Raw genomic sequence first — 24,844 nt, forward strand, 5'->3', positions numbered from 1 at the left:
TCAATTAAAAGAAACAAAAAACTAGCAAGACACCCAGCGTTTATTATTGGCACAGACGTGTGACGTTGCATTACAATGGTTACAGGAAGTACAAATGGAGAAGCAATACCAATTTTTTGTAATTCATCCCAACAACTGTTTTTTTTTCTTCCCAGTCTTATAAGCAATCTAAAACTGACTTCCCCTGATGAGCCGTCAGTCAGGCAGGTAGTAGAAGCACACGGACACACAGATGTTGTTGGGAAAGCAAATGTCGATGCAGAAGTACACCAGCCTCTGTTTGCCTGGCCCTAAGAAAGGAGACAAGGTTGTAGACGACCATGTAGTCCAGTAAATTAAGAGCTTTGCCTTCTGGCTCAGCTCCTTTTTATCGACAGATCGATACAGTGTACGCATTACTGCAGACGCCGTACCGATCCGCCTGTCGATCTCACGATCCACTCCTCCCTCACTCATGAACAAGACTCTGAGGTACTTGAACTCCTCCACTTGGGGCAGGATCTCCTCCCCAACCCGGAGATGGCACTCCACCCTTTTCCAGGCAAGAACCATGGACTCGGACTCGGAGGTGCTAATTCCCATCCCAGTCGCTTCACACTCTGCTGCGAACCGATCCAGTGAGTGCAGGAGATCCTGGCCAGATGAAGCCATCAGCACCACATCGTCTGCAAAAAGCAGAGACCTAATCCTGCAGCCACCAAACCGGATCCCCTCAGCCCCCTGGCTGCGCCTAGAAATTCTGTCCATAAAAGTTATGAACAGGATCGGTGACAAAGTCCAGCCCTCTCTGGAAACGTGTCTGACTTACTGCGGGCAATGCGGATCAAGCTCTGACACTGATCGTACAGGGAGTGGACCGCCACAATTAGACAGTCTGATACCCCATACTCTCTGAGCACTCCCCACAGGACTTCCTGGGGGACACGGTCGATTGCCTTCTCCAACTCCACAAAGCACATGTAGACTGGTTGGGTAAACTCCCATGCACCCTCAAGAACCTTGCCGAGAGTACAGAGCTGGTCCACAGTTCCACGACCAGGACAAAAACCACACTGCTCTCCCTGAATCTGAGGTTTTACTATCGGGCATAACCTACTCTCCTGTACACCTGAATAGACCTTACCGGGAAGGCTGAGGAGTGTGATCCCACGATAGTTAGAACACACCCTCTGGTTCCCCTTCCTAAAGAGGGGAACCACCACCCCACTGCTTCCCACTCCTGAGGCGCCTGAGTGCGTGTGTGTGTGTGTGTGTGTATGTATATAAGAATATATGTGTGTATATATACGTGTGTGTGTGTGTATGTATATGTATTAGAAATGCGCGGATAGGCAATTATTTCATCCGCATCCGCATCACAAAAGTCGTCATCCACCCGCCATCCAACCGAACTAACACTTTATCAAAAAATATTTCAGCCAGAAAGAGTTAGGACTGCAAGGTGTTCTGGGTATTTGGTATTCTTGTTTGGTGTGGATTCACAGTGTGGCACATATTAAGAGTGTTAAAGTTGTTTTATACGGTCACCGTCAGTGTAACCTGTATGGCTGTGGACCAAGTATGCCTTTCTGTCACTTACGTGAGCAAGCAGATGCTGCATACAACATGTGGCTGGGCTAGCACGCTGGCTAAACATGTTGTAGAGGGTGATAAAGGCAGTACTAACACGGCACGCCCTTATTCTTGTTGATTGGGTGAAAATCAGCAGACATTTGAGAGAATGGGTTCAACCGCCACCCGCCCGAATCTAATTAAAATCTATTAATATCGTCATGGATCCGCCCGACCCGCGGACTATCCGCGGACTCCGCGGTTGTGTCCGCAAACCGCGCATCTCTAATATGTATGTATTTATGTGTGTGTATATATATATATATATATATATATATATATATATATATATATATATATATATATATATATATATATATATATATATATATATATATATATTTGTGCATATATATACAAAACCCAAAACCAGTGAAGTTGGCACGTTGTGAAATTCATAAATAAAAACAGAATACAAAGATTTGCAAATCCTTTTCAACTTATATTCAATTGAATACACTGCAAAGACAAGATATTTAATGTTCGAACTGAGAAATTATTATTTTTTGATTATTTAATCAACTTAAAATTGAATGGCAGCAACACATTGCAAAAAAGTTGTCTTGCTGAAATAAGCAGGGGCGTCCATGATAACGTTGCTTGGATGGCAACATATGTTGCTCTAAAGCCTGTATGTACCGTTCAGCATTAATGGTGCCTTCACAGATGTGCAAGTTACCCATGCCTTGGGCACTAATACACCCCCATACCATCACAGATGCTGACTTTTGAACTTTGCGCCTGTCCGGATGGTTCTTTTCCTCTTTGGTCCGGCGGACAAGACGTCCACAGTTTCCAAAAACAATTTGAAATGTGGACTCGTCAGACCACAGAACACTTTTCCACTTTGCATCAGTCCATCTTAGAAGAGCTTGTGCCCAGCGAAGCCGGCGGAATTTCTGGGTGTTGTTGATAAATGGCTTTGGCTTTGCATAGTAGAGTTTTAACTTGCACTTACAGATGAACTGTAGTTACTGACAGTGCTTTTTCTGAAGGGTTCCTGAGCCCATGTGGTGATACCCTTTACACACTGATGTCGCTTTTTGATGCAGTACCGCCTGAGGGATCGAAGGTCATGGGCATTTAATGTTGATTTTCAGCCTTGCTGCTTACGTGCAGTGATTTCTCCAGATCCTCTGAATCTTTTGATGATATTAAGGATGGTAGATGGTGAAATCCCTCAATTCCTTGCAATAGCTCGTTGAGAAATGTTGTTCTTAAACTTTTTGACAATTTGCTCACACATTTGTTCACAAAGTGATGACCCTCGCCCCATCCTTGTTTGTGAATGACTGAGCATTTCATGGAAACTGCTTTTATACCCAATCATGGCACCCACCTGTTCCCAATTTGCCTGTTCACCTGTGGGATGTTCCAAATAAGTGTTTGATGAGGATTCCTCAACTTTCTCAGTCTTTTTGCCACTTGTGCCAGCTTTTTTGAACCATGTTGCAAGCATCAAATTCCAAATGAGCTAATATTTGCAAAACATAACAAAAGTTTACCAGTTCGAATGTTAAGTATCTTGTCTTTGCAGTCTATTCAACTGAAAATAGGTTGAAAAGGATTTGCAAATTATTGTACTCTATATTTATTTACGACTTACACTACGTGCCAACTTCATGTTAGGAATTTTATTTCGAAGGTCGTAAACAGTTTTTTTATGCGCTTGCTCTGAAGATATTAGGTAATAATCAATAATTCCTACTTGGCGGAATTTTTTTCTACCACAGTCACCTTGAAAAGCCATCGGAATCTCCCGAAAGTAAAGAATCCGTTTTTAAACAATATTAAATCCAGACTGTGATCAACATAACCTTAAATTCTAGTCACTTGTTCCTTATCCCATTTCTGACATTTCTTGAGCAAGTCTTATCCCCCAAAAACTTTTTGAGCTATGTTGCTAACTAACAGACACATAAACAAACAAGCAAATAAATGTGCAAAAACACACAATGAAGCACTGAGAAGAGTTAGCAACCGTCTCGCGATGCATTGCTGAGCCGAGTGCAATGAACAGGCGACAATGGCTGCACCCCCAGCCAATACATAACCTAACAATAATAACTGCTACTTTCATTGAACAAGCCTCGCCCCTGATGCTACTAAATGAGCCTTTACCGTCAGCCCTCTTGGTCCAGTGGATGGTTCTGTCCCGACATAGGACTTGGAAGGGTTCCTCCATGGTGGTCATGTCAGCCTGACTGGCAGCCAGAACCCCTAAGAACTCTGTGCGCCTCTGGGTCTCATTCACAGACAGCTGCAAGTCACTCTGGACAGAAAAGTACAAAGATTCAAACTGCAGCTATGCTAAGATAAATATCTCAGGAGGATAAAACTACAAATACAGTGGTACCTCAACTCAGGAGTGTTTTGAGATAACGGCCGTCTCTTGGCTAATTGTCATGCTTTGAGTTGCAAGCAGAAATTTGAGTAACAAGCATCCCCGCCATCAGTTGGCATAGCAAAGGACCTGTGTGAAGTTGGCCCAGCCCCACCTTCACCCAATAGTCTGTGCTACTGTACGTTTGTTCTGCAAACTGCCGTTACAACCTACTCAGTGGCCTAGTGGTTAGAGTGTCCGCCCTGAGATCGGTAGGTTGTGAGTTCAAACCCCGTCCGAATCATACCAAAGACTATAAACATGGGACCCATTACCTCCCTGCTTGGCACTCAGCATCAAGGGTTGGAATTGGGGGTTAAATCACCAAAAATGATTTCCGGGCTCGGCCACCGCTGCTTCTCACTGCTCCCCTCACCTCCCAGGGGGTGGAACAATGGGATGGGTCAAATGCAGAGGATAATTTCATCACACCTAGTGTGTGTGTGAAGTGGTACTTTAACTTTACGGTTTTTAAGTTATTCTAAAATATATTTTCTGACCCCACCTCCCACCTTGTCAAAATCACCCAAACTTGTTCCATTCGTTTTTTTATGGTCCAACTATTATAGTTTTTAAGTTAACATTTTATGTTATTTACGTACAATCAATGTGTTATTACCCATGGCTAGGCTCTAACTATGTTGCAATCTACCCACACTCGTCCCATTTATTTGTGCTGCAAAAAATATTGACAGTGTCATTATGGTTTTTAAGTTATTTAAGTTTTTTTTTGTTATTAACGTGTAATTTAGGTCATATTAACAATGACGAGACCCTAAATATGTCAAAATCTCCCCAAACTCGTCCCATTCGTTTGTGCTGCAAAATGTTTTGGTCTTAACAATTGTAGTTTTTAAGTTATTAACGTTTTGTGATTCACATGTGTCAAGTGGCCCACCCACCCCCACCCCACACTAAATCTACCTAAACATTTGTGCTACGTTGCTGCTGGTTTGTGCTGCAAACATTTTGGATTGCGCCGTTGCGTTTTTGAAGTTATTAACATTTTACTAATTTTTTTGTTATTAGCGTATTGTTATTCATAACCAGCCCTACAACCATGTCAAAATCTCCCCACACCTGTACCAGTTGTTTGTGCTGCAAGAATGTTTTGTCTAAATAGTTTAGTTTTTAAGCTATTCACAAATTATGATTCATAACCAACCCCCCACCTCCTCAAAATATCCCCAAACCGGTCTGTTTTTACATAGCTTATTTTGTTGTAACGTCAACAACACTGTTGTGTAGTCATTATATTTTAAAAGAAAGAATAGCCCGGGAATCGAACCCAGGACCTTTTCTCTGTGAGGCACAAGCACCAAATGTTGACAGGTATTTGTTCAATTTGGTCTTTATAATCTAATAACATGTTAATGAACATAAAAATCATGAAACGTAATAACATAAAACTATAAAATGTTAATAACTTACAAACCGTCCGGGCAAAAACTGACGGCATGGTGCAGTTGGGAGCGTGGCCGTGCCAGCAACCTGAGGATTCCTGGTTCGATCCCCAGCTTCTACCAACCTAGTCACGTCCGTTGTGTCCTTGAGCAAGACACTTCACCCTTGCTCCTGATGGGTCGTGGTTAGGGCCTTGCATGGCAGCTCCCGCCATCAGTGTGTGAATGTGTGTGTGAATGGGTGAAAGTGGAAATACTGTCAAAGCGCTTTGAGTACCTTGAAGGTAGAAAAGCGCTATACAAGTATAACCCATTTACCATTTACCATAACTTAAAAACTATTATACCTAAATACTTTATAGCTCCAACGGTTGGGACAAGTTTGGAGAGCTTTTGCCTGGTTATGGATAATAACACGTTAATACCATAAAATGTTAATAACTAACAAACCGTACGGGCACAAACGAAAATTTTTGTAGCACAAAACGACTGGGACAAGTTTGCTGAAATTTGGACAACTTGGGCGGGGCCAATTCAGCACAGGTTAGCAAATGTCACAGATCTGTCCAAAACATCTGGTCCTACACGCTAGCATTAACTTATAGCTACAGATCGACACAACTTAATTTTTTCAACCATGGGAAGGAAGAAGGGTGAGTGGAAATAAAAGTTCTGAGAAGAAGAAGAAGATGATATTCATTGAATTACAGAAATAAATACTCCAAAATATGACGTGTACTTGGTGAAGCAATTGGAGCGCATCACTGCTAGTCTGCACCATACTGAGGCAGAATGAGTCCAACACCAGCCAAGAATGTTAAAATAATACATCTAAAAGATGGACATTTATCCATAAAAGTATGAAAACGCTGCTAATGGTGTGTTTGACAGAAAAGCAGCCGAAATGTAAATACTGTACATTATAATTACATTATATCATACAACTATTATGTTTGTTATTATTACATTCGTATGTATTGCTTTTATATGACATTTCTTATTTTAAAGTTAGTTTTTTCATTTTAAAAGGCATGTTCATGTTAAAAGTGTGCTGATTTGGGATGCTTTGCAATTTGCTTTGCAATGGATTTCTATTCATTTCAATGAGAAACGTTAATTTGAGATACAAGTGTTTTGAGCTAAGAGCTTCCTTAAGGAACCAGGTAAGGTTGTAGATTGAGGTACTACTGTACAAATAAATCAATACTTATCTGACACTACTAATCAAAATGTTATTGTCTTTATAAAAGGCAATCATTTTGCATTGGTTTATCTTATTAAAAACCTAATGACCTAAAAAACAAAAAAGAATAAAGCTGAATATTTAATGATCTCTTTAAAGGTTATATTGCCAACAACATCTGATTGGATATATTACATTTCACTGCAAAAAAAAGGAGTCTTAAAAGCTAAAAAGCCCCCACACAGTGAGGCCATTGTTTGTGCTCCCAGACTCGGACTCTGGGTCGCTGTGGTCTTCTGTAAGAAGATCCCAGGCTGCAGGGATCGGATGTTTTAAGGAATCCAGCAGCAGAGAGGCACTCTTAAGAGATCCTTTTGTCCGGAAACCTTAAAAGTCTCAGCGTGTTTTCACAAGCCTCCTTTAAAGATGGAGGGATGTGATTCCGCACTGTCCTCAATCGCCGTGTTACCTTGCGTGCTGACGCTTGAAGTAAGGAGTCCACGTCCTCGTAGTCGGATGTTTCCATGGTCCGCAGGAAGCAGCTCTCCTGGCGGAGCGGTTGGTAACATATCAAGCCCTGTGCAAACACACACAAGGGTCTCAGACGCCATCTTCTCCCTCGTACGGTCCTGCTACCACACGTACGTGTTTGATGTCAAAGAGCACGGTGGATGTGAGGTTCATCCCCGACGTCACAGTAAAGGTCACTAGGCCGTTCTGCTGGTCCACGACCGCCGACTGGTTGAGGAGCAGGACCCCGGTCGGGTCTGGAGCAATGATCCGGACAGCCTGTGAAGACTAAAACGGGGACGATGAATTTGGCGAGGAGCGCCACAGGTGGGGTTACAATCAGACCTGGGAGTGTAGATAAGGCAGCCCCAGTTGTCCAGTCAGGCCCAGGGTCAGGAGGATCAGGAGCAGGGAAGCGGAGAGGCTGACACAGATGACTTTTTTCGGGATGTTCGCCGATGAGCCGCCGTTCTAGAGACACACGCACGCCATTGATTGAGTGCAATGTGCGCTGTAGAGAAATACACGTGCTTACCATACAGCATCCTGTGCCCTCTGGAACATTCCAACATGTCAGCATCCTGTGTCCCATCATGGCTCCTCACTCAACTGCTCGGCTCCCTTCTCCTGCGCTGTCGCCACCGAGCTGTGGTCATGTCGAGTGCTGGACTGAGATCCCATTCACCTGCATGGCTTCTCTCTCTTCATCCCCCCGGAGACCTCCCACTTCACCCCCGCCCCAAAACCCAAATTTGGGTAATGATCAAATACCAAGTAGTAACAGAGGCTGATACTTAAAATGTACCAGATTAATTTTTTCCTTTCATTCATTTATTCATTTGTTTCAGGCAATGACATTAAAAAAAGTACACAGTCGGGTGTGCCGTGGGAGATTATGTAATTTCACCTACCGGTAATTGGGTTAAAAATATTTTTTGCACACAAGTAATTATAATCCGCAAATGTGCCGTTGTTGAGTGTCGGTGCTGTCTAGAGCAGGCAGAGTAACCATGTAATACTCTTCCATATCAGTAGGTGGCAGCAGGTAGCTAATTGCCTTGTAGATGTCGGGAACACGGTTTGTCGTGATCACAATATGCGGGAGGCAGTGTGCTGGTAAAAAGGTATCTAACACTTAAACCAAAAATAAATAAAAGGCGAGTGCCGCTAAGAAAAAGCATTGAAGCTTAGGGAAGGCTATGCAGAACGAAACTAAAACTGAACTGGCTGCAAAGTAAACAAAAACAGAATGCTGGACGACAGCAAAGACTTACAGCGTGTGGAGCAGACGGCGTCCACAATGTACATCCGAACATGACATGACAATTAACAATGTCCACACAAAAAAGGATGGCATCCGCACAACTTAAATAGTCTTGATTGCGAAAACAAAGCAGGTGAGGGGAATAGCGTTCAAGGAAGACATGAAACTGCTACAGGAAACTACCAACAAAACAGGAAAAAGCCACCAAAATAGGAGCGCAAGACAAGAACTAAAACACTACACACAGGAAAACCGCAAAAAACTCAAAATAAGTCACGGCGTGATGTGACAGGTTGTGACAGTACACCTACTTTGAGACAAGAGCTATAGTGATGCATGCTTGGTTATGGTTTAAAGTCATGTCCAACAATTGCGAGAACGACTTTTTACTGTCAACATCGGCTACTGAGTTTTATTTTTCAATGATTTCTGCTGGTGGTGTGCCTCTGGGTTTTTTCAACGAAAAAAATGTGCCTTGGCTCAGAAAAGATTGAAAAACACTGAGGTAGGCAACACAAAATAATATGAATTAATATAATGCAAAAGGTAATGTACAGCATATAAGCAAGATGATCCAGTTTTGCCTGAAAGGGAGTGAGAAGAAGATAACTTATTTAATCCCACCTCCAGTTCTCCATTCAGTGATTGATACTTTGAGCTTTACTGTTACTTTCTTCAAGGATTATAATACAAATGTTGTATCATGGTGACATTACCACAGGTAACAATAATTATTACACTGTAACAATAATTTGTATCAACAATGTAGGAAGAATGAATATACCAACAATGGTAAGGGACAACATAACAATAAAGGTAAGGAAACATTAACCACATATTAACACTTTGAGACAGAGTACAACAGCAAGTCGAATTAAAGACCCTCATCTCTATATTTGAACCAGACCCGATGTTTGTATAGTACGCTATATTGCCAAAAGTATTTGGCCACCCATCCAAATGATCAGATTCAGGTGTCCTAATCACTTGGCCCGGCCACAGGTGTATAGACTCAAGCACTTAGGCATGGAGACTGTTTCTACAAACATTTGTGAAAGAATGGTCCGCTCTCAGGAGCTCAGTGATTTCCAGCATGGAACTGTCATAGGATGCCACCTGTGCAACAAATCCAGTCGTGAAATTTCCTCGCTCCTAAATATTCCAAAGTCAACTGTCGGCTTTATTATAAGAAAATGGAGGAGTTTGGGAACAACAGCAAATCAGCCACAAAGTGGTAGGCCACGTAAACTGACAGAGAGGGATCAGCGGATGCTGAAGCGCATAATGCGAAAAGGTCGCCGACTTTCTGCACAGTCAGTTGCTACAGAGCTCCAAACATCATGTGACCTTCCAATTAGCCAAAACATTTTGGACAATTCCATGCTCCCAACCTTGTGGGAACAGTATGGAGCGGGCCCCTTCCTCTTCCAACATGACCGTGCACAAAGCAAGGTCCATAAAGACATGGATGACAGAGTCTGGTGTGGATGAACTTGACTGGCCTGCACAGAGTCCTGACTTGAACCCGATAGAACAGTGGTCCACAACCTTTTTGTAGCTGGGGACCGGTCAACGCTTGAAAATTTGTCCCACGGACCGGGGGGTGGGGGGAGGAGGGTTTTTTTTTTTTTTTTTGATTTGTTTTTTTCATAAATAAATACAATCATGTGTGCTTACGGACTGAATCCCTGCAGACTGTATTGATCTATATTGATATATAATGTATATATTGTGTTTTTTTATGTTGATTTAATTTAAAAAAAAAAAAAAAAAAAAAGTTGTTTTTTTAAATTTCTTGCGCGGCCCGGTACCAATCGGTCCGCGGACCGGTACCGGGCCGTGGTCCGGTGGTTGGGGACCACTGCGATAGAACACCTTTGGGATGAATTAGAACGGCGACTGAGAGCCAGACCTTCTCGACCAATATCAGTGTGTGACCTCACCAATGCAGGTGGCCAAATACTTTTGGCAATATAGTGTTTAAAATCCATTAATAGTTTGGCATTGCTTGTGTTGTAAGTCCAGTTTGTTCCAGAGTTTTACTCCACATACAGACACACAAAAACATTTACGAGGGGTTTGAGCTCTTGACAATGAGAAATATCCAAAGATCATTGAATAATTACATTTTTGATCACAATTATAATCAGACAAAAACACAGGATGGTTGTGTAACAATATCAATTAATTTAAAAAAATGTTTACCCTTAAAGTCTTCCAGTGTCCAGGGACTTATTTCCTGAGTTTGTAAACAACAACACAAATAACAAGATGTTTTTTTGATACTAAAAAAAGTCGTAATTTAATCACTGTGGTATCGAGCTGATACTATACTACTCAATAGTGTTAGTGTTGATATTTGTATCAGTCCGCCCACCTTTGTTTACATTCAAAAGCTCTAATTAGCGGTGCGCGTTACTTGCTACACTGTGTTTAGCTAGTCCTCATCTCCTGGGATGATGTTTGTAAATAACAATTTATTTGCTGCGGTGGAGGCGAGGAAGAGGGGGCCAAATGTAAAAGTTTCTAGCAGGTATATGTCTCACATTTAACGTATTTCTCACATTTAGCTCATTTTCATTCAGTTTAAGTTCAAACTAAATAATAAATCTTTTTTAAATAAATAATAAATATAAATCTAAAATTTCAATGTGAGTGGTAAATGTTGAATCCAAACCTATATTTTAATTCTAAATCTAAATGTGAGCGCTAAATCTCTTGCCAAGTATACAGATGAATATTTACAGAAATGACAGTTTTCCACCAATTCCAGGCCCCTCAGCCGCAAAGCCACGCCCAAATGTCTGCTTCTCCTACATGGAAACATGACAGATGCATAATGACAGATTACCAGGGGTGTGCCGTCAGGGCCAGCAAGGCCTTCTCTGCTGGCCTAACAGGACGGCACACATCTAGGTAGCCTGATGTTAACGAGACTGTGATTAGATACTCACTTGTCATTCCAACGTGAGTATCCATTCACAAGTTGCAATTTAGCAGGAGAACAAAATGATTAGGTGGCAGATATTTATTTGCAACGCCATTTTCAAGAAGGATATTTAAAGAGAAACTACATCTTGTGAGACCATGTCGGCGATGAAATGGGGAAATGCTCGCCATTTCCACTCCAATCAACCGACTACGAGGGGCTATACGGCGTTGAATGGGTGCTACAAATTGTGAGTTCAAATATTTAATTTCTTTATTTTTTCACGTTTAATGTTTTTTTTTTTATTTAAATTTTGACAGTACCACGTGGTACATAAGATATGTTTTAATTGCTGGTGCAGGTTTATTGATTTTGAAATGCGCCAGAAAATAACCCGTTTTCTTCACTGTTGGTGATAATTCAATGCCCAGTAGTGCGTAAATGTGTTTCTGTATATTTCTCCAGCAATGGTCATGTGGGGACATCAATTATGGTATTTTGAGAGGTAATCATTGAAGTCCGGCATCACTGAAGTCCAACTTCTGCAAATGAATGCTGTTAAGTTGCATTTTGTTCCATGGACAGGAGGGGGAAGTCATTTATTATGTAGGGTTGATTTGTGTTATATTAAAAGAAGCCTAATTGTGTTGTGTCTGAAGGACATGCGTCTTGTGTTTATTTATTGTTTATTACGTTCCCAGCTGAATATAAGCCGTGACTCCTTAATTAGCTCTGTGGCAGCAATACCCATGCAGAGATCGTGGGTGCATTTGTTAGAATGGTGGAGGAAAATTGTTCGAGATGCAAAGAAAAATCAAAGAAATGGGTAGTCATTTTAATAATCATTTTATTTCCTCTGGTTTTCTCTACAACTCTGACAACTCTACTGAAGTTCCGCTAACTCCGGAAAGAACCGTTGAAAATACCCAGGTTTTTAACTTTACGCCCTTTACCACAACAGAGGTCATGAGGGCTCTAAAGCAACTTAAACCTAGAAAGCCAGCTGGCTCAGATAAGTTGGAGCCGCTCTTTTTAAAGTTGGCAGCTGAAATTATAGCTGAACCACTGACTCACATTTTTAACCTTACTCTAATTTCAAATTAAATGATCAATGGGTTATACTTGTATAGCGCTTTTCTACCTTCAAGGTACTCAAAGCGCTTTGACAGTATTTCCACATTTACCCATTCACACACACATTCACACACTGATGGCGGGAGCTGCCATGCAAGGCGCTAACCAGCAGCCATCAGAGGCAAAGGGTGAAGTGTCTTGCCCAAGGACACAACGGACGTGACTAGGAAGGTAGAAGGTGGGAATTGAACCCCAGTAACCAGCAACACTCCGATTGCTGGCACAGCCACTCTACCAACTTCACCACGCCGTCCCTAATGAAATCCCTTTGGATTGGAAATCTGCCCTTGTAATCCCCCTATTAAAAGGAGGTGACCCTAGTAATCTAAATAATTACAGACCGATCTCTAAACTCTCTGTTCTGGCAAAAGTGCTTGAATCCCTTATCAGTGAACAGATAAAAGACTTTTTGGACACCAACTTTATTCTGTCACCATTTCAGTCAGGTTTTCGCAGAAATCACAGTACTGTTACTGCTACTATGAAGTTTATAAATGATGTAACTGAAGCTCTTGACAAGCAGCAGTGCTGTCTGTCCCTCTTTATTGACTTTTCAAAGGCATTGGATACTGTTGATCATGTCATTTTAATCAAATGTCTTTCAGCTATTGGTTTTTCTCAGCAAGCAGTTGGATTGTTTGCAAATTACCTCACAAGTAGAACTCAGGCTGTTCAGATAGAAGGTTCCTCCTCGGACATACTGCAAGTGAAAAAGGGTGTCCCTCAAGGTTCTGTGTTGGGCCCATTATTATTCACTATTTACATAAATAATCTTGGACAGAATATTCCGAACTCAACTTTCCATTTCTATGCTGATGATACTGTCATATACTGTACAGCACCCACTCCTGCTGAGGCCTTTAGATATTTACAACATGCATTTGACAGAGTACAAGAACAACTTTGCTATCTTCAACTGGTTTTAAATGCAGAGAAAACAAAGTGTATGTTCTTTACCACATCAAAAACTGTAAGATCAGCACTGTGTGAGAACATTTTAACAAGAAATGGGCAACAAATTATGTCAGTATGTGCTTTTAAATATTTAGGATTTTTAACTGATGACCACTTGAGTTTTAAGGAGCACATTCAGTATGTTGTAAAAAAAAATGAAACTTTTACTGGGATTTTATTATAGAAAGAAGTCTTGCTTTTCTTTTACTGTGAAACAGAAATTGGTGGAAACAACCTTCTTACCTGTTATTGACTATGGAGATGTGTTGTACATGAATGCTACTGCTGGTTGTCTCCCCAAGCTGGATAGTGTGTACCACGGTGCACTGAGATTTATCACCAACTGCGCTCCCCTTACTCACCATTGCGTATTATACTCAATGGTTAACTGGACATCTTTATGTGCTCGACGCCTCAATCATTGGTATGTTTTCATCTACAAAACCATTCTGGGTATCACTCCATCTTATCTGTCTTGTCTTTTAACAAAGAAACAAGGAAGTCACAATCTTCGTTCAATGAATGTTCTGCAATTTGTCGTCCCCAAAGTAAGAACTGAACTGGGCAAGAAAGCATTTAGGTTTTCAGCAGCGAAGGCTTGGAATAACCTACAATCGAATATTAAACCCTTGTTACGTTGAATGAGTTTAAAGCTTCTGTGAAAGGACTGCAGTCTACCTTGTCTGTATGCACATGTGTTATGTGAGCAAGTTTTAATGTCGTAAATGTGATGTTTTATGTATTTATGTAACCTTGCTGCTGCCCTCTTGGCCAGGTCTCCCTTGGAAAAGAGATCTTTGATCTCAATGGGATTTTACCTGGTTAAATAAAGGCTAATAATAATAATAAAAAATCCACAAATAACTTCAGCTGAAATACAGGACTGTCTGGTGTGGTGTGGCTGTTTCAAGATGCACAATAAGGAGGCACTTGAAGAAAAATGGGCTGCATGGTCGAGTCGCCAGAAGAAAACCATCACTCCGAATTACTTTGTTCGAGAAGTTTTGAGGCTTGTCTCTGTGCTGTTTGGCGTAATGTAAGCGGGATACTTTGTGACATTTGCGCAGAAATGGCTTTCTTCTGGCGACTCGAACCATGCAGCCCATTTTTCTTCAAGTGCCTCCTTATTGTGCATCTTGAAACAGCCACACCACAATTTTTCAGAGAGTCCTGTATTTCAGCTGAAGTTATTTGCGGATTTTTCTTTGCATCTCGAACAATTTTCCTGGCAGTTGTGGCTGAAATCTTTGCTGGTCTACCTGAATCCCTCATTTTCCACTTCTTAATCAGCGTTTGAACACTGCTGATTGGCATTCTCAATTCCTTGGATATCTTTTTGTAACCCTTTCCTGTTTTATGCAGTTTAATTACCTTTTCTCGCAGATCCTTTGACAATTATTTTGCCTTCCCCATGACTCAGAATCACAGAAACATCTGTGCAGCACTGGATGAAATATGCAATGGTCTGTCAGAAGCCCAGAAACTCACTGACCTTTTATACACACACATTAATTACAAACAAACATGTCACAGGTGAGGATTGGAACCTTGATTAGCCATTCAAACCTGTTTGTGTCAACTTTTGTGCATGTTATCAGATCAAAGTCACTGGGGTATGTAAACGTTTGATCAGGGTCATTTGGGTACTTTCTTTTGTCATTTTGATTTAAAAATAGTAAACACAGTTGTTTGCCAATAAATAGCTTCACACAACCATTAAGCATGAGTGGAAGAAAGGTTTTTGTGTTATCATTCATATTCTCTGAAGAATGGCCAAGAAATCATAAATTCTCCCAGGGTATGTAAACTTATGAGCACAACTGTATATATATACACACACACATATATATATATATGCATATGTATATATATATACAGGTATATATATATATATACATATTTAAGTAATATGTATATTAATTAAATGTTTCTGAGTCTGTGGTAGTTATCCTGACTTTTCTTTGTTTGATTGTGTGTATACACCAAACTGTCTGGGGACTACAGGTGGAAATTAGCCTTTAGCTAAAACCTGACATATTTACATATTACATATATGTTCATTCATATGTGCTATCCCTATTCTAAATAAATACATTGAATTGAAAATTGAATTGCTTCCTCCCAATGGCTTCCGCAGGTGAATGTTGCAATGGTGGCTCAGCGTCTCTTTGAGCAAGGTGGATCTTCTACCAGCAAGCTGAAGATAATCACTACTGCAGTTTTTTTTTATTTCATACTCCAAATCACTGCCACTATTATAGTTAAACTAAACAACCCAATTAGCAGAACCCCACTCCTAGTACCAAAATGAGTTGCCCGGTAAAAAGTTTAAGCACAGGTCACAAAACTACTTGTGGTTGGCACCTATAGCGGTCATGAAGTATTTGCTGTGCAAGTGAAAGTGGAGATCTGCCACCACAAGCTCATTGTCATAGCGTGCAGAAAACCTCCAGAAGCGTGTAACCCAACCTTTACTTCTTTAAGTGTTTAGAAAACACAGCTTATTTTTAAAAAATTAAATAAAATAGTGAATTTAAAACTACATGGGTTCAGTTTTTATTCTTAACATGGTAACGAATAAGTATCGAATGTTTGAACATTTACATATATCGGTATCGACAGTTGAAATTCTGGTATGGTGACAACCATTCTTTTCACACAGCTGACATCTCGCCTCTGAATATGTGTGAGTTCCTCCGCACATTGCATTGGTGCCGTTCTTACAGAACAGTTACATGGGAAATTGCAGGTTTTATCTCCGTTACTAACAAAAATCCAGGCGCATACAGAATTTTTGTGCTGGTCCGAATTAAGAACTTGGCTACATTTCTTGGTGCATTTCCCCTTTTGTGTATTGCACACACTTGGCAGCCAGGACAATAGACAAAGGCACACAGCATGGAAGACATCTCTCAGCAGCAGAGAGGCGACATGCAACACCTGAGTGCATGAAAGCAGAACGTGTCTTTATAAACACACAACCGGCAGAAAAAGAAATCAAAATAGCGTTGTAATATTTAATAGGTGGAGAAGTGCATGTTGGCAATATGAGTGAGGGGAAGGCCACGCGATCACAAAGAATAATCACATCATCACTTTCTGTTGTGATAAATAACTTTTTACTGCATTATCCTGTCAGCGGACCGCACTCACATGACCAAATACCACATTGATGCTGGCTTCCTTTAGTTGTTTATTCAGAGTGATGACATCCCATGTATGTCTCTTGTTAGTAAAATACTGTCTGGTAATAATCGGGACAGTTTACACATTGAACACTGACACTATACCGAGAAATTACTTTAAAAACAAAAAAACACTATGAGGTTTCACTTATCTCGGCAAAAAATGTTCCTTTACAAAAACTAATTTTTAATATTTCTAATTAAACAATACTATCTTCTTCCTCTTATCCGAAGAAGCCGGGTCGCGGGGGCAGCAGCCTAAGCAGAGAAGACCAGACTTCTCTCTCCCCAGCTACTTTGTCCATCTCTTCCCGGGGGATCCTGAGGCGTTACCAGGCCAGCTGGGAGACATAGTCTCTCCACCATGCCCTGGGTCTTCCCCGTGGTCTCCCACCTACAATAATTTATTTTAATAATTAATCTTATATAAATACTTTTGCTGTAAGATACCAAATGTGGTTCATTTCACTGTAAAGGGCCACAAAGAAACATATTACAGTATTTTTCGGACCATAGGGCGCACCAGTTTATAAGGCGCATTAAAGCGGTCATATTATGATTTTATTTTCTACATTTAAAACGCTTCCTTGTGGTCTACATAACATGTAATGGTGGTTCTTTGGTCAAAATGTTGCATAGATTATGTTTGACCTTTTACCTATCCTTATACACATAATAATACCCATATGTTGAAACACAGTACGTACGACTACAGTATCTGTAATACTCTGCTTTCCATCAAGCGGTGCGGCTTCGTAGCTTACCAAAGTCATACTAAAAAATGTTGACAGATTTTTGAGCAACAAGTGTAATGTTCTATATTCTCAATGAAACATAAAAGTTCTGGTCTGGTATCAATTTAAGTGGACCCCGACTTAAACAAGTTGAAAAACTTATTCGGGTGGTCAATTGTACGGAATATGTACTTCACTGTGCAACCTACTAATAAAAGTCTCAATCAATCAATCAATCAATCAATGGTGTTATTTGCTTACGGGTACTTGCTCGCGTCATTTATTGAAGATATGTCAGTCAACCTGCAATCCACATGTATCTCTTATGTGTGACTGCCACCTACTGGCCGCACATATCATTACATACCATGTACCAAATAAAATTGCTTCGAGGTCGGTAAGCACAACCAGAATTAAAGGGTACATTAGTTGCACCGGGTTATAGGTCGCACTGTCGATTTTTGAGAAAATGAAAGGATTTTAAGTGCACCTTATAGTCCAAAAAATACAGTAATTTCTTCTATAAATGTTATCTTTCTTTTTTTATTTGTCTCTCACATATTTGTAGAACGTGGAAATATAAATCAATCTAAAGCTAACTATCTTATTTTAATACTGGTACTTATTTAATTCTAGCTCATTTGATCCATGATGGCCCACTTAACATGATTTAGTGTAAATATAGTTTTTGTGTCCTCTAATCACGCCACAAAAGCATGGTAGTCATAGGGATGGTAATATGGAAGACTATGATTAGATTAGCCAATTTCCTGTGCCGCATGAGTCCTGGTGGTCTCATCCCTGCAGGGCTGGAAGAAGGTCTGCAATGCTCTCCACGTAATAATCCGGCACCATCCCCTGCCTCTCCGCGCAGCCGCTCTTCTGAATGGCTTCCGCCTCGGCCACCGTACTGACCCCGGTGAGGGTGAGGAGGGTCTTCAGGCCGCAGTTGGAGCCCAACATGATGTCCGTGTCCAGGCGATCGCCCACCATCAGGCAGCGGCCGGGGTCTACGCCGAATTTCGAAGCCACGCAGTCAAACATGAAGCGGTTGGGTTTGCCCACCGTGGCGGCCTGGCGCTGGGCTGCGGTCTCGACAGCTTGCAGCAGGCATCCAGTTCCTGCGGCAGGAAGATGAACCATGATTGAGAATTTGGTTGATTGTGTGCAACCGATTAATCTGTTGACATGCACTACTTGTCTATGACCAGCAGGAGCACTCTTCAATAAATCTTAACTAGTTTGTGGTCTACAGTAAAACCACATGCATGCAGACTTCCATGGGCAGCATTTAGTCACCAGAACAACGAACAGGAGTTCAGAACAGTACAGATATCACGGAAACATTAACTCTGAGTGGGCAACTATTGTTTTTGTTTTTTTATATAGGAGTAACAACATTTTACTATGGTATATTATTGTTGCAAGTGCAACTTTTCAAGGCAATGACTTTTCTCAGACCTCAGATTGACTAATTTATAGTTTCAGGAAATACACATGACAGCCTGTGAACCGCCCATTTTCTATACACCGATTTATTTTTAAAACGCTGTTCACGCACTAGGGAAGTAATGATTACCGTTATGATAAACCGTGATAAAATTCCCAAAGGTTAGTAATAATAATAATGGATTAGATTTATATAGCACTTTTCTTTCAACGAGATACTCAAAGCGCTCACAGAGAAGTGAGAACCCATCACTCATTGACTCCACATTCACACTAGGTGATGGTAAGCTACATTTGTAGCCAAAGCTGCCCTGGGGTGGACTGACGGAAACGTAGCTGCCAATTTGTGCCTACGGCCCCTCTGACCACCACCTATCATTCATTCATTAGTGTGAGCGGCACTGGGGGCAAGGGTGAAGTATCTTGCCCAAGGACACAACGGCAGGGATTTGGATGGTAAGAGGTGGGGAGCGAACCTGTAACCCTCAAGTTTCTGGCACGGCTGCTCTACCCACCACGGCAATTTGAATTTGTATCACGGACGGCGTGATACAAATAAAAAAAACGTTTTTTAAATTTCTATCACAAATTCCGATTTTTGTAGAACCGTGATTGATTACCTCACTTTGAAAACCTAGCTCACATGCTAACATGAATACAAAATACATGAACCTCTTTCTCCATAACAAACACACGTTTTGCCTTTGACATTAAACACCCATAAACATATTCAAACAAAAGAAGCTAAACATGTAAAAATTCAACTAATAATAGAACAATATATAATGTTTTTTTTTCTGCCAAGAAAAGTATATCGTGTGTGTGTCTTGCATATCCATCCATCCATTTTCTACCGCTTTTCCCTTTATTATGTATTCATTTATTTGTTTTGTTATAAGTAAAACTTGGTAAAAATATTTTAGTGTGTGTATAAGTACGTTTTAGACACATTCAACAATGCTGTAATAATGATAACGAACGTCAAAATTTTGGTCACAATTACCAAAATATAACATTTTCATATCGTAACATCCATCCATTTTCTACCGCGTGTCCCTTTCGGGGTTGCGGGGGGTGCTGGAGCCTATCCCAGCTGCAATCGGGCAGAAGGCGGGGAAAACCCTGGACAAGTATCCACCTTGGCAGATTCTTTTTACAAAAGAAATTGGGTATGCGTGAGCAATTGTTGAAAATGTGTTTTGTAAAATAAAAAAAATGTGCAAAGTTTGAAATGTTATTCTGCTAACAGCAATTGAGAGGAACTTATATTGATGGATACAGAGTAATATCCCAGAGTAATAAGTACTGTATATTCATTATTATACTGTACAATGTTCATGTTACTCCTTTACTTACTGTTTATTCTTCTTTTATTTATTTATTATTAATTTAGATATTGTCACACGTCCTGAACTTATCAACGTTTGCTCCTGTGTTTATTTAAATAGGCTATCTACTATCTCCACAACTACACTTTTTCATCATTTTAGTTCTTCTTCTTCTATATTTCCGAATCAGAATCAAATCTTAATTTCCCCTCGGGGATTAATAAAGTATTTCTGATTCTGATATTTGTGCAGAGGAGCTCACAATTCTATCTGTTGTCCTGCTTTGCAACTTTACACAGCTAAACACATCGCAGCTCGAGTTGCTTCATTCACAAGTACCAGTTTTGAAGTAGATGGCGAAATATCAAGTGGTTGGGACACGACCAAACACGACTTGTCGCAATAGCAGCATTGTTTTCAGTGCTTGTTTCACAAGCTTTTGAAAAGATTGCAAGGCAAATATGAGACAGTAATTCTGTCTCTGTAACAGGGTTGTCAAACTCGCATACATAGGCCACATTGCAAATATGGCTGCGGCTTGTATCACTAAATGTATATGAATGTACAGGAAATAGCCTCGTTACACAATTTGCAAAAGCAACTGTTTTTGATTATTAAATTTTTTACGCACAGATTAATGGATAACTTGCTTTGAAATCATAAGTCAAGTTGACAAACAGATATTTAAGTAGTAATTTTTAATAACCCTAAACAAATACTTGGAGTATCTACAAAACCCAAAACCAGTGAAGTTGGCACGTTGTGTAATTCGTAAATAAAAACAGAATACAATGATTTGCAAATCCTTTTCAACTTATATTCAAGTGAATAGACTGCAAAGACAAGATATTTAATGTTCGAACTGAGAAAGTAAACTTTTTTTTGCAAATAATCATTAACTTAGAATTTATGGCAGCAACACATTGCAAAAAAGTTGGCACAGGGGCATTTTTACCACTGTGTTACATGGCCTTTCCTTTTAACAACACTCATTAAACGTTTGGGAACTGAGGAGACCAATTTTGAAGCTCTTCAGGTGGAATTATTTCCCATTCTTGCTTGATTTACAGCTTAAGTTGTTCAACAGTCCGGGGTCTCTGTTGTGGTATTTTAGGCTTCATAATGCGCCACACATTTTCAATGGGAGACAGGTCTGGACTACAGGCAGGCCAGTCTTGTACCCGCACTCTTTTACTATGAAGCCATGGCACGCTGTGGTAACACGTGACTTGGCATTGTCTTGCTGAAATAAGCAGGGGCGTCCATGATAACGTTGCTTGGATGGCAAAATATGTTGTTCCAAAACCTGTATGTACCTTTCAGCATTAATAGTGCCTTCACAGATGTATAAGTTACCCATGCCTTGGGCACTAATACACCCCCATACCATCACAGATGCTGACTTTTGAACTTTGCGCCTATAACAATCCAGACGGTTCTTTTCCTCTTTGGTCCGGAGGACACGACGTGCACAGTTTCAAAAAACAATTTGAAAAATGGACTCGTCAGACCAACACTTTTCCACTTTGCATTAGTCCATCTTAGATGAGCTTGGGCCCAGCGAAGCCGGCAGCGTTTCTGGGTGTTGTTGATAAATGGCATTTTGCTTAGCATAGTAGAGTTTTAACTTGCACTTACAGATGTAGCGACCAACTGCAGTTACTGACGGTGGTTTTCTGAAGTGTTACTGAGCCCATGTGGTGATATCCTTTACACACTGATGTCGGTTTTGATGCAGTACCGCCTGAGGGATCGAAGGTCACGGGCATTCAATGTTGGTTTTCGGCCTTGCTGCTTATGTGCAGTGAGTTTCTCCAGATTCTCTGAACCTATTAAGGATATTACGGACCGTAGATGGTGAAATCCCTAAATTTCTTGCAATAGCTGGTTGAGAAATGTTGTTCTTGAACAATTTGCTCACGCATTTGTTCACAAAGTGGTGACCCTCGCCCCATCCTTGTTTGTGAATGACTGAGCATTTCATGGAAGCTGCTTTTATACCCAATATGGCACCCACCTGTTCCCAATTAGCCTGTTCAACTGTGGGATGTTCCAAATAAGTGTTTGATGAGCATTCCTCAACTTTCTCAGTCTTTTTTGCCACTTGTGCCAGCTTTTTTGAAACAGGTTGCAGGCATCAAATTCCAAATGAGCTAATATTTGCAAAAAATAAAGTTTTCCAGTTCGAACGTTAAACATCTTGTCTTTGCAGTGTATTCAATTGAATATAGGTTGAAAAGGATTTGCAAATCGTATTTTGTTTTTATGTACGATTTACACAACGTGCCAATCAGATATTATCAAAGTTGCATTCAGTTGTATGTCAAAATTGAAAGAACTAATATATTTAAGCAGAAATTGCTTTGTTTCCCCCACTCCAGCCTTTTACATGCCACATAAATGTTGAGGCAGGCCATGATATAATGATTTGGCTGACCACACAAAATGATGTCGTGAGCGACCTTAAACGATGAGTTGGACATCCGTACTCTATTATAGTGTACTTTGGGAGAGTGGCCGTGCCAGCAACCTGAGGGTTCCTGGTTCGATCCCCGTCTTCTACCAACCTTGTCACGTTCACTGCGTCCTTACTCCCGCCATCAGTGTGGGAATGTGCAGGGGCGCCGCTAGGGATTTTGGGCCCCATGAAAATAATCTTTACAGGGCCCCCAACACAGCGGCAACATTTTTTGATGCTATTTTACATACAATTATGCATTTTAATGGTATTTTTGACTATCATTACCATATGTTAGTTAATAACTTAGTGTCATTATTTTTTCTGTATTATAATTTCATCATCATTAGGGGCCTCTCTGGGCCCCCCTCCATCATGGGCCCCTAGAATCCGTCTCCTTTTCGGCTCCCCTGGGAATGTGTGTGTGAATGGGTGAATGTGGAAATAGTGTCAAAGCGCTTTGAGTACCTTGAAGTTATAAAAGCGCTATACAAGTATAACCCGTTTTTTTACTTTCAAGTTTGAGGATCATGCATTGAGTTCTCCCTACCTGGGACAGCGGTGCCCCCCTCCAGAGGCAGCCTGGAATCCCTGTTTGTTCCCACAAACAAACACTCCGACCTGGTGATGTACTGCAAGGCTCGGTTGAGCTTCATGTAGCTGAAATGTTCATCAAAACCCACCAACACAGCCTTCACCTCCGGGTCCAGCGCCACCCTCGCCCAGTCGGTCTGCTTCCCGGAGATGTGGTCCGGTCCCAGGCCGGTCTGCTGGATCCCCACCGCCTCCAGCTCCTGCTTCATGGCGTCGCTGCCGACGAGGTAGACTTTACCCTGCAGCTTGCACACCGTCTGCAGGTACACGGCGGAGCAGTACGCCGTCCCGAACACCTCGTCCTCGGTCACGTCGAAGCCCAGCGTGGACATTTTGTCCGCGTACATCTTCCTCGTCTTGGTGCTGTTGTTGGTGACGAAAAAGACTCTCTTGCCATGTTGCTTGAGTAGTTTGACCACCTGAGGGGCGCCAGGGATGGCCTTGTCCCCCCGCCAGATGACGCCGTCGCAGTCGAACAGGACGCAGTCCACCGAGTCCAACACTTGTCGGACCAACTGTCCGCTCAGTCGCGCGCATTTAGACCCGGACATGAGGAGACAGAAATATATACACGCTATTTATTTTGTGGTCACGTTCGTAAAAGTTGCCTTTTCTACCGGGAAAGAAGTCCAAAACCTCCTTAGGGTTGTGATTCAAAAAGCTAAGTTACACCATGTCCATGTATAAAAATAGCTTTGACCAAATAAACTCTGACCTTCCAAGTCGAGTCAACTCGACTTCCGCACCGGTTTAGAGAGACGGCGAACAAACCGGAAGCCCCGCCCATTTCCGGTGTAACGTCGTGTTTCCACGCCCAACACACTGTTGTTAAAAATGTTTTACCGTGTAAATGCTGCGAAAAAATAAATAACAATTCTATCCAAACATTGTACTTTTATTAGTATTATTATTTTCTTTTAAAGTTGTTTTTATTGACTCTTATAAAAATATAACGCACACACCCATACAAAACAACAACAACAATTGGACTATTAAGAATAAATGATGATGGCATTGATGTATTTACAACAGACAACATTACATATGGTAATGTAAGGTCAAATATTTGTTAACATTTTTATCACAGCAATACCATTACAGCTTTTTTGTGAAATTTTGGAAAAGACCCACTGTCACACCTCACTCCTATCCACTTCTCCAAAGTGGGCAGGCTCAGGGTGGAGGACAGAGTAAAAGAACTTGCACTGAGCCGAGTCAATAAAATCCGCTACACCTCCCTGATACCGGAGTACATGTCAAACTACTTCCTTAACGACGGTCATAACCACAACACCAGGGGAAGCTCCACTAACCAAGTTAAACCCAGATTCCGAACTAACAAAGGTCTTAACTCATTCTCTTTCTATGCCACATCAATATGGAATGCTCTCCCAACAGGTGTAAAAGAAAGGGCATCTCTATCCTCCTTGAAAACCGCACTAAAAGAACACCTCCAGGCAACTACAACCCTAAACTAACACCCTCCCTTCCACATAATACCTCTTCGGATTGTAAATAATCAAATGTAAATGATCAAATGTAGACATTTTTTGTTATACTTTCTGATCTCTCTCTCTCTCTCTGTCCACAACTTGCTGTACATATCCTACCATGGACGCCCCTGCTTATTTCAGCAAGACAATGCCAAGCCACGTGTTACATCAACGTGGCTTCATAGAAAGAGTGCGGGTACTAGACTGGCCTGCCTGTAGTCCAGACCTGTCT

The 24,844-nt window shown here is 41.1% G+C and overlaps 2 protein-coding genes across 2 annotated transcripts; both read right to left on the reverse strand.

Moving 5' to 3' along the window:
• Positions 1 to 195: 195 nt before the first annotated feature.
• Positions 196 to 7,752, reverse strand: bricd5 (BRICHOS domain containing 5). Its single transcript, XM_062054927.1, has 6 exons — positions 7,626 to 7,752; positions 7,436 to 7,561; positions 7,226 to 7,378; positions 7,050 to 7,157; positions 3,733 to 3,883; positions 196 to 290 (listed from the first exon to the last, which is right to left on the reverse strand). Exons 1-6 carry the CDS (start codon positions 7,683 to 7,685, stop codon positions 196 to 198), a joined length of 693 nt encoding a protein of 230 aa, XP_061910911.1. The 5' UTR covers positions 7,686 to 7,752.
• An 8,803-nt stretch (positions 7,753 to 16,555) lies between these two features.
• pgp (phosphoglycolate phosphatase) lies at positions 16,556 to 23,903 on the reverse strand. The gene is made up of 2 exons (XM_062056104.1): positions 23,076 to 23,903; positions 16,556 to 18,411 (listed from the first exon to the last, which is right to left on the reverse strand). Exons 1-2 carry the CDS (start codon positions 23,668 to 23,670, stop codon positions 18,086 to 18,088), a joined length of 921 nt encoding a protein of 306 aa, XP_061912088.1. The 5' UTR covers positions 23,671 to 23,903; the 3' UTR covers positions 16,556 to 18,085.
• Between the last annotated feature and the right edge of the window lie 941 nt (positions 23,904 to 24,844).

The sequence above is a fragment of the Entelurus aequoreus genome, linkage group LG08, assembly GCF_033978785.1.
Source record: "Entelurus aequoreus isolate RoL-2023_Sb linkage group LG08, RoL_Eaeq_v1.1, whole genome shotgun sequence".
NCBI lineage: Eukaryota > Metazoa > Chordata > Actinopteri > Syngnathiformes > Syngnathidae > Entelurus > Entelurus aequoreus.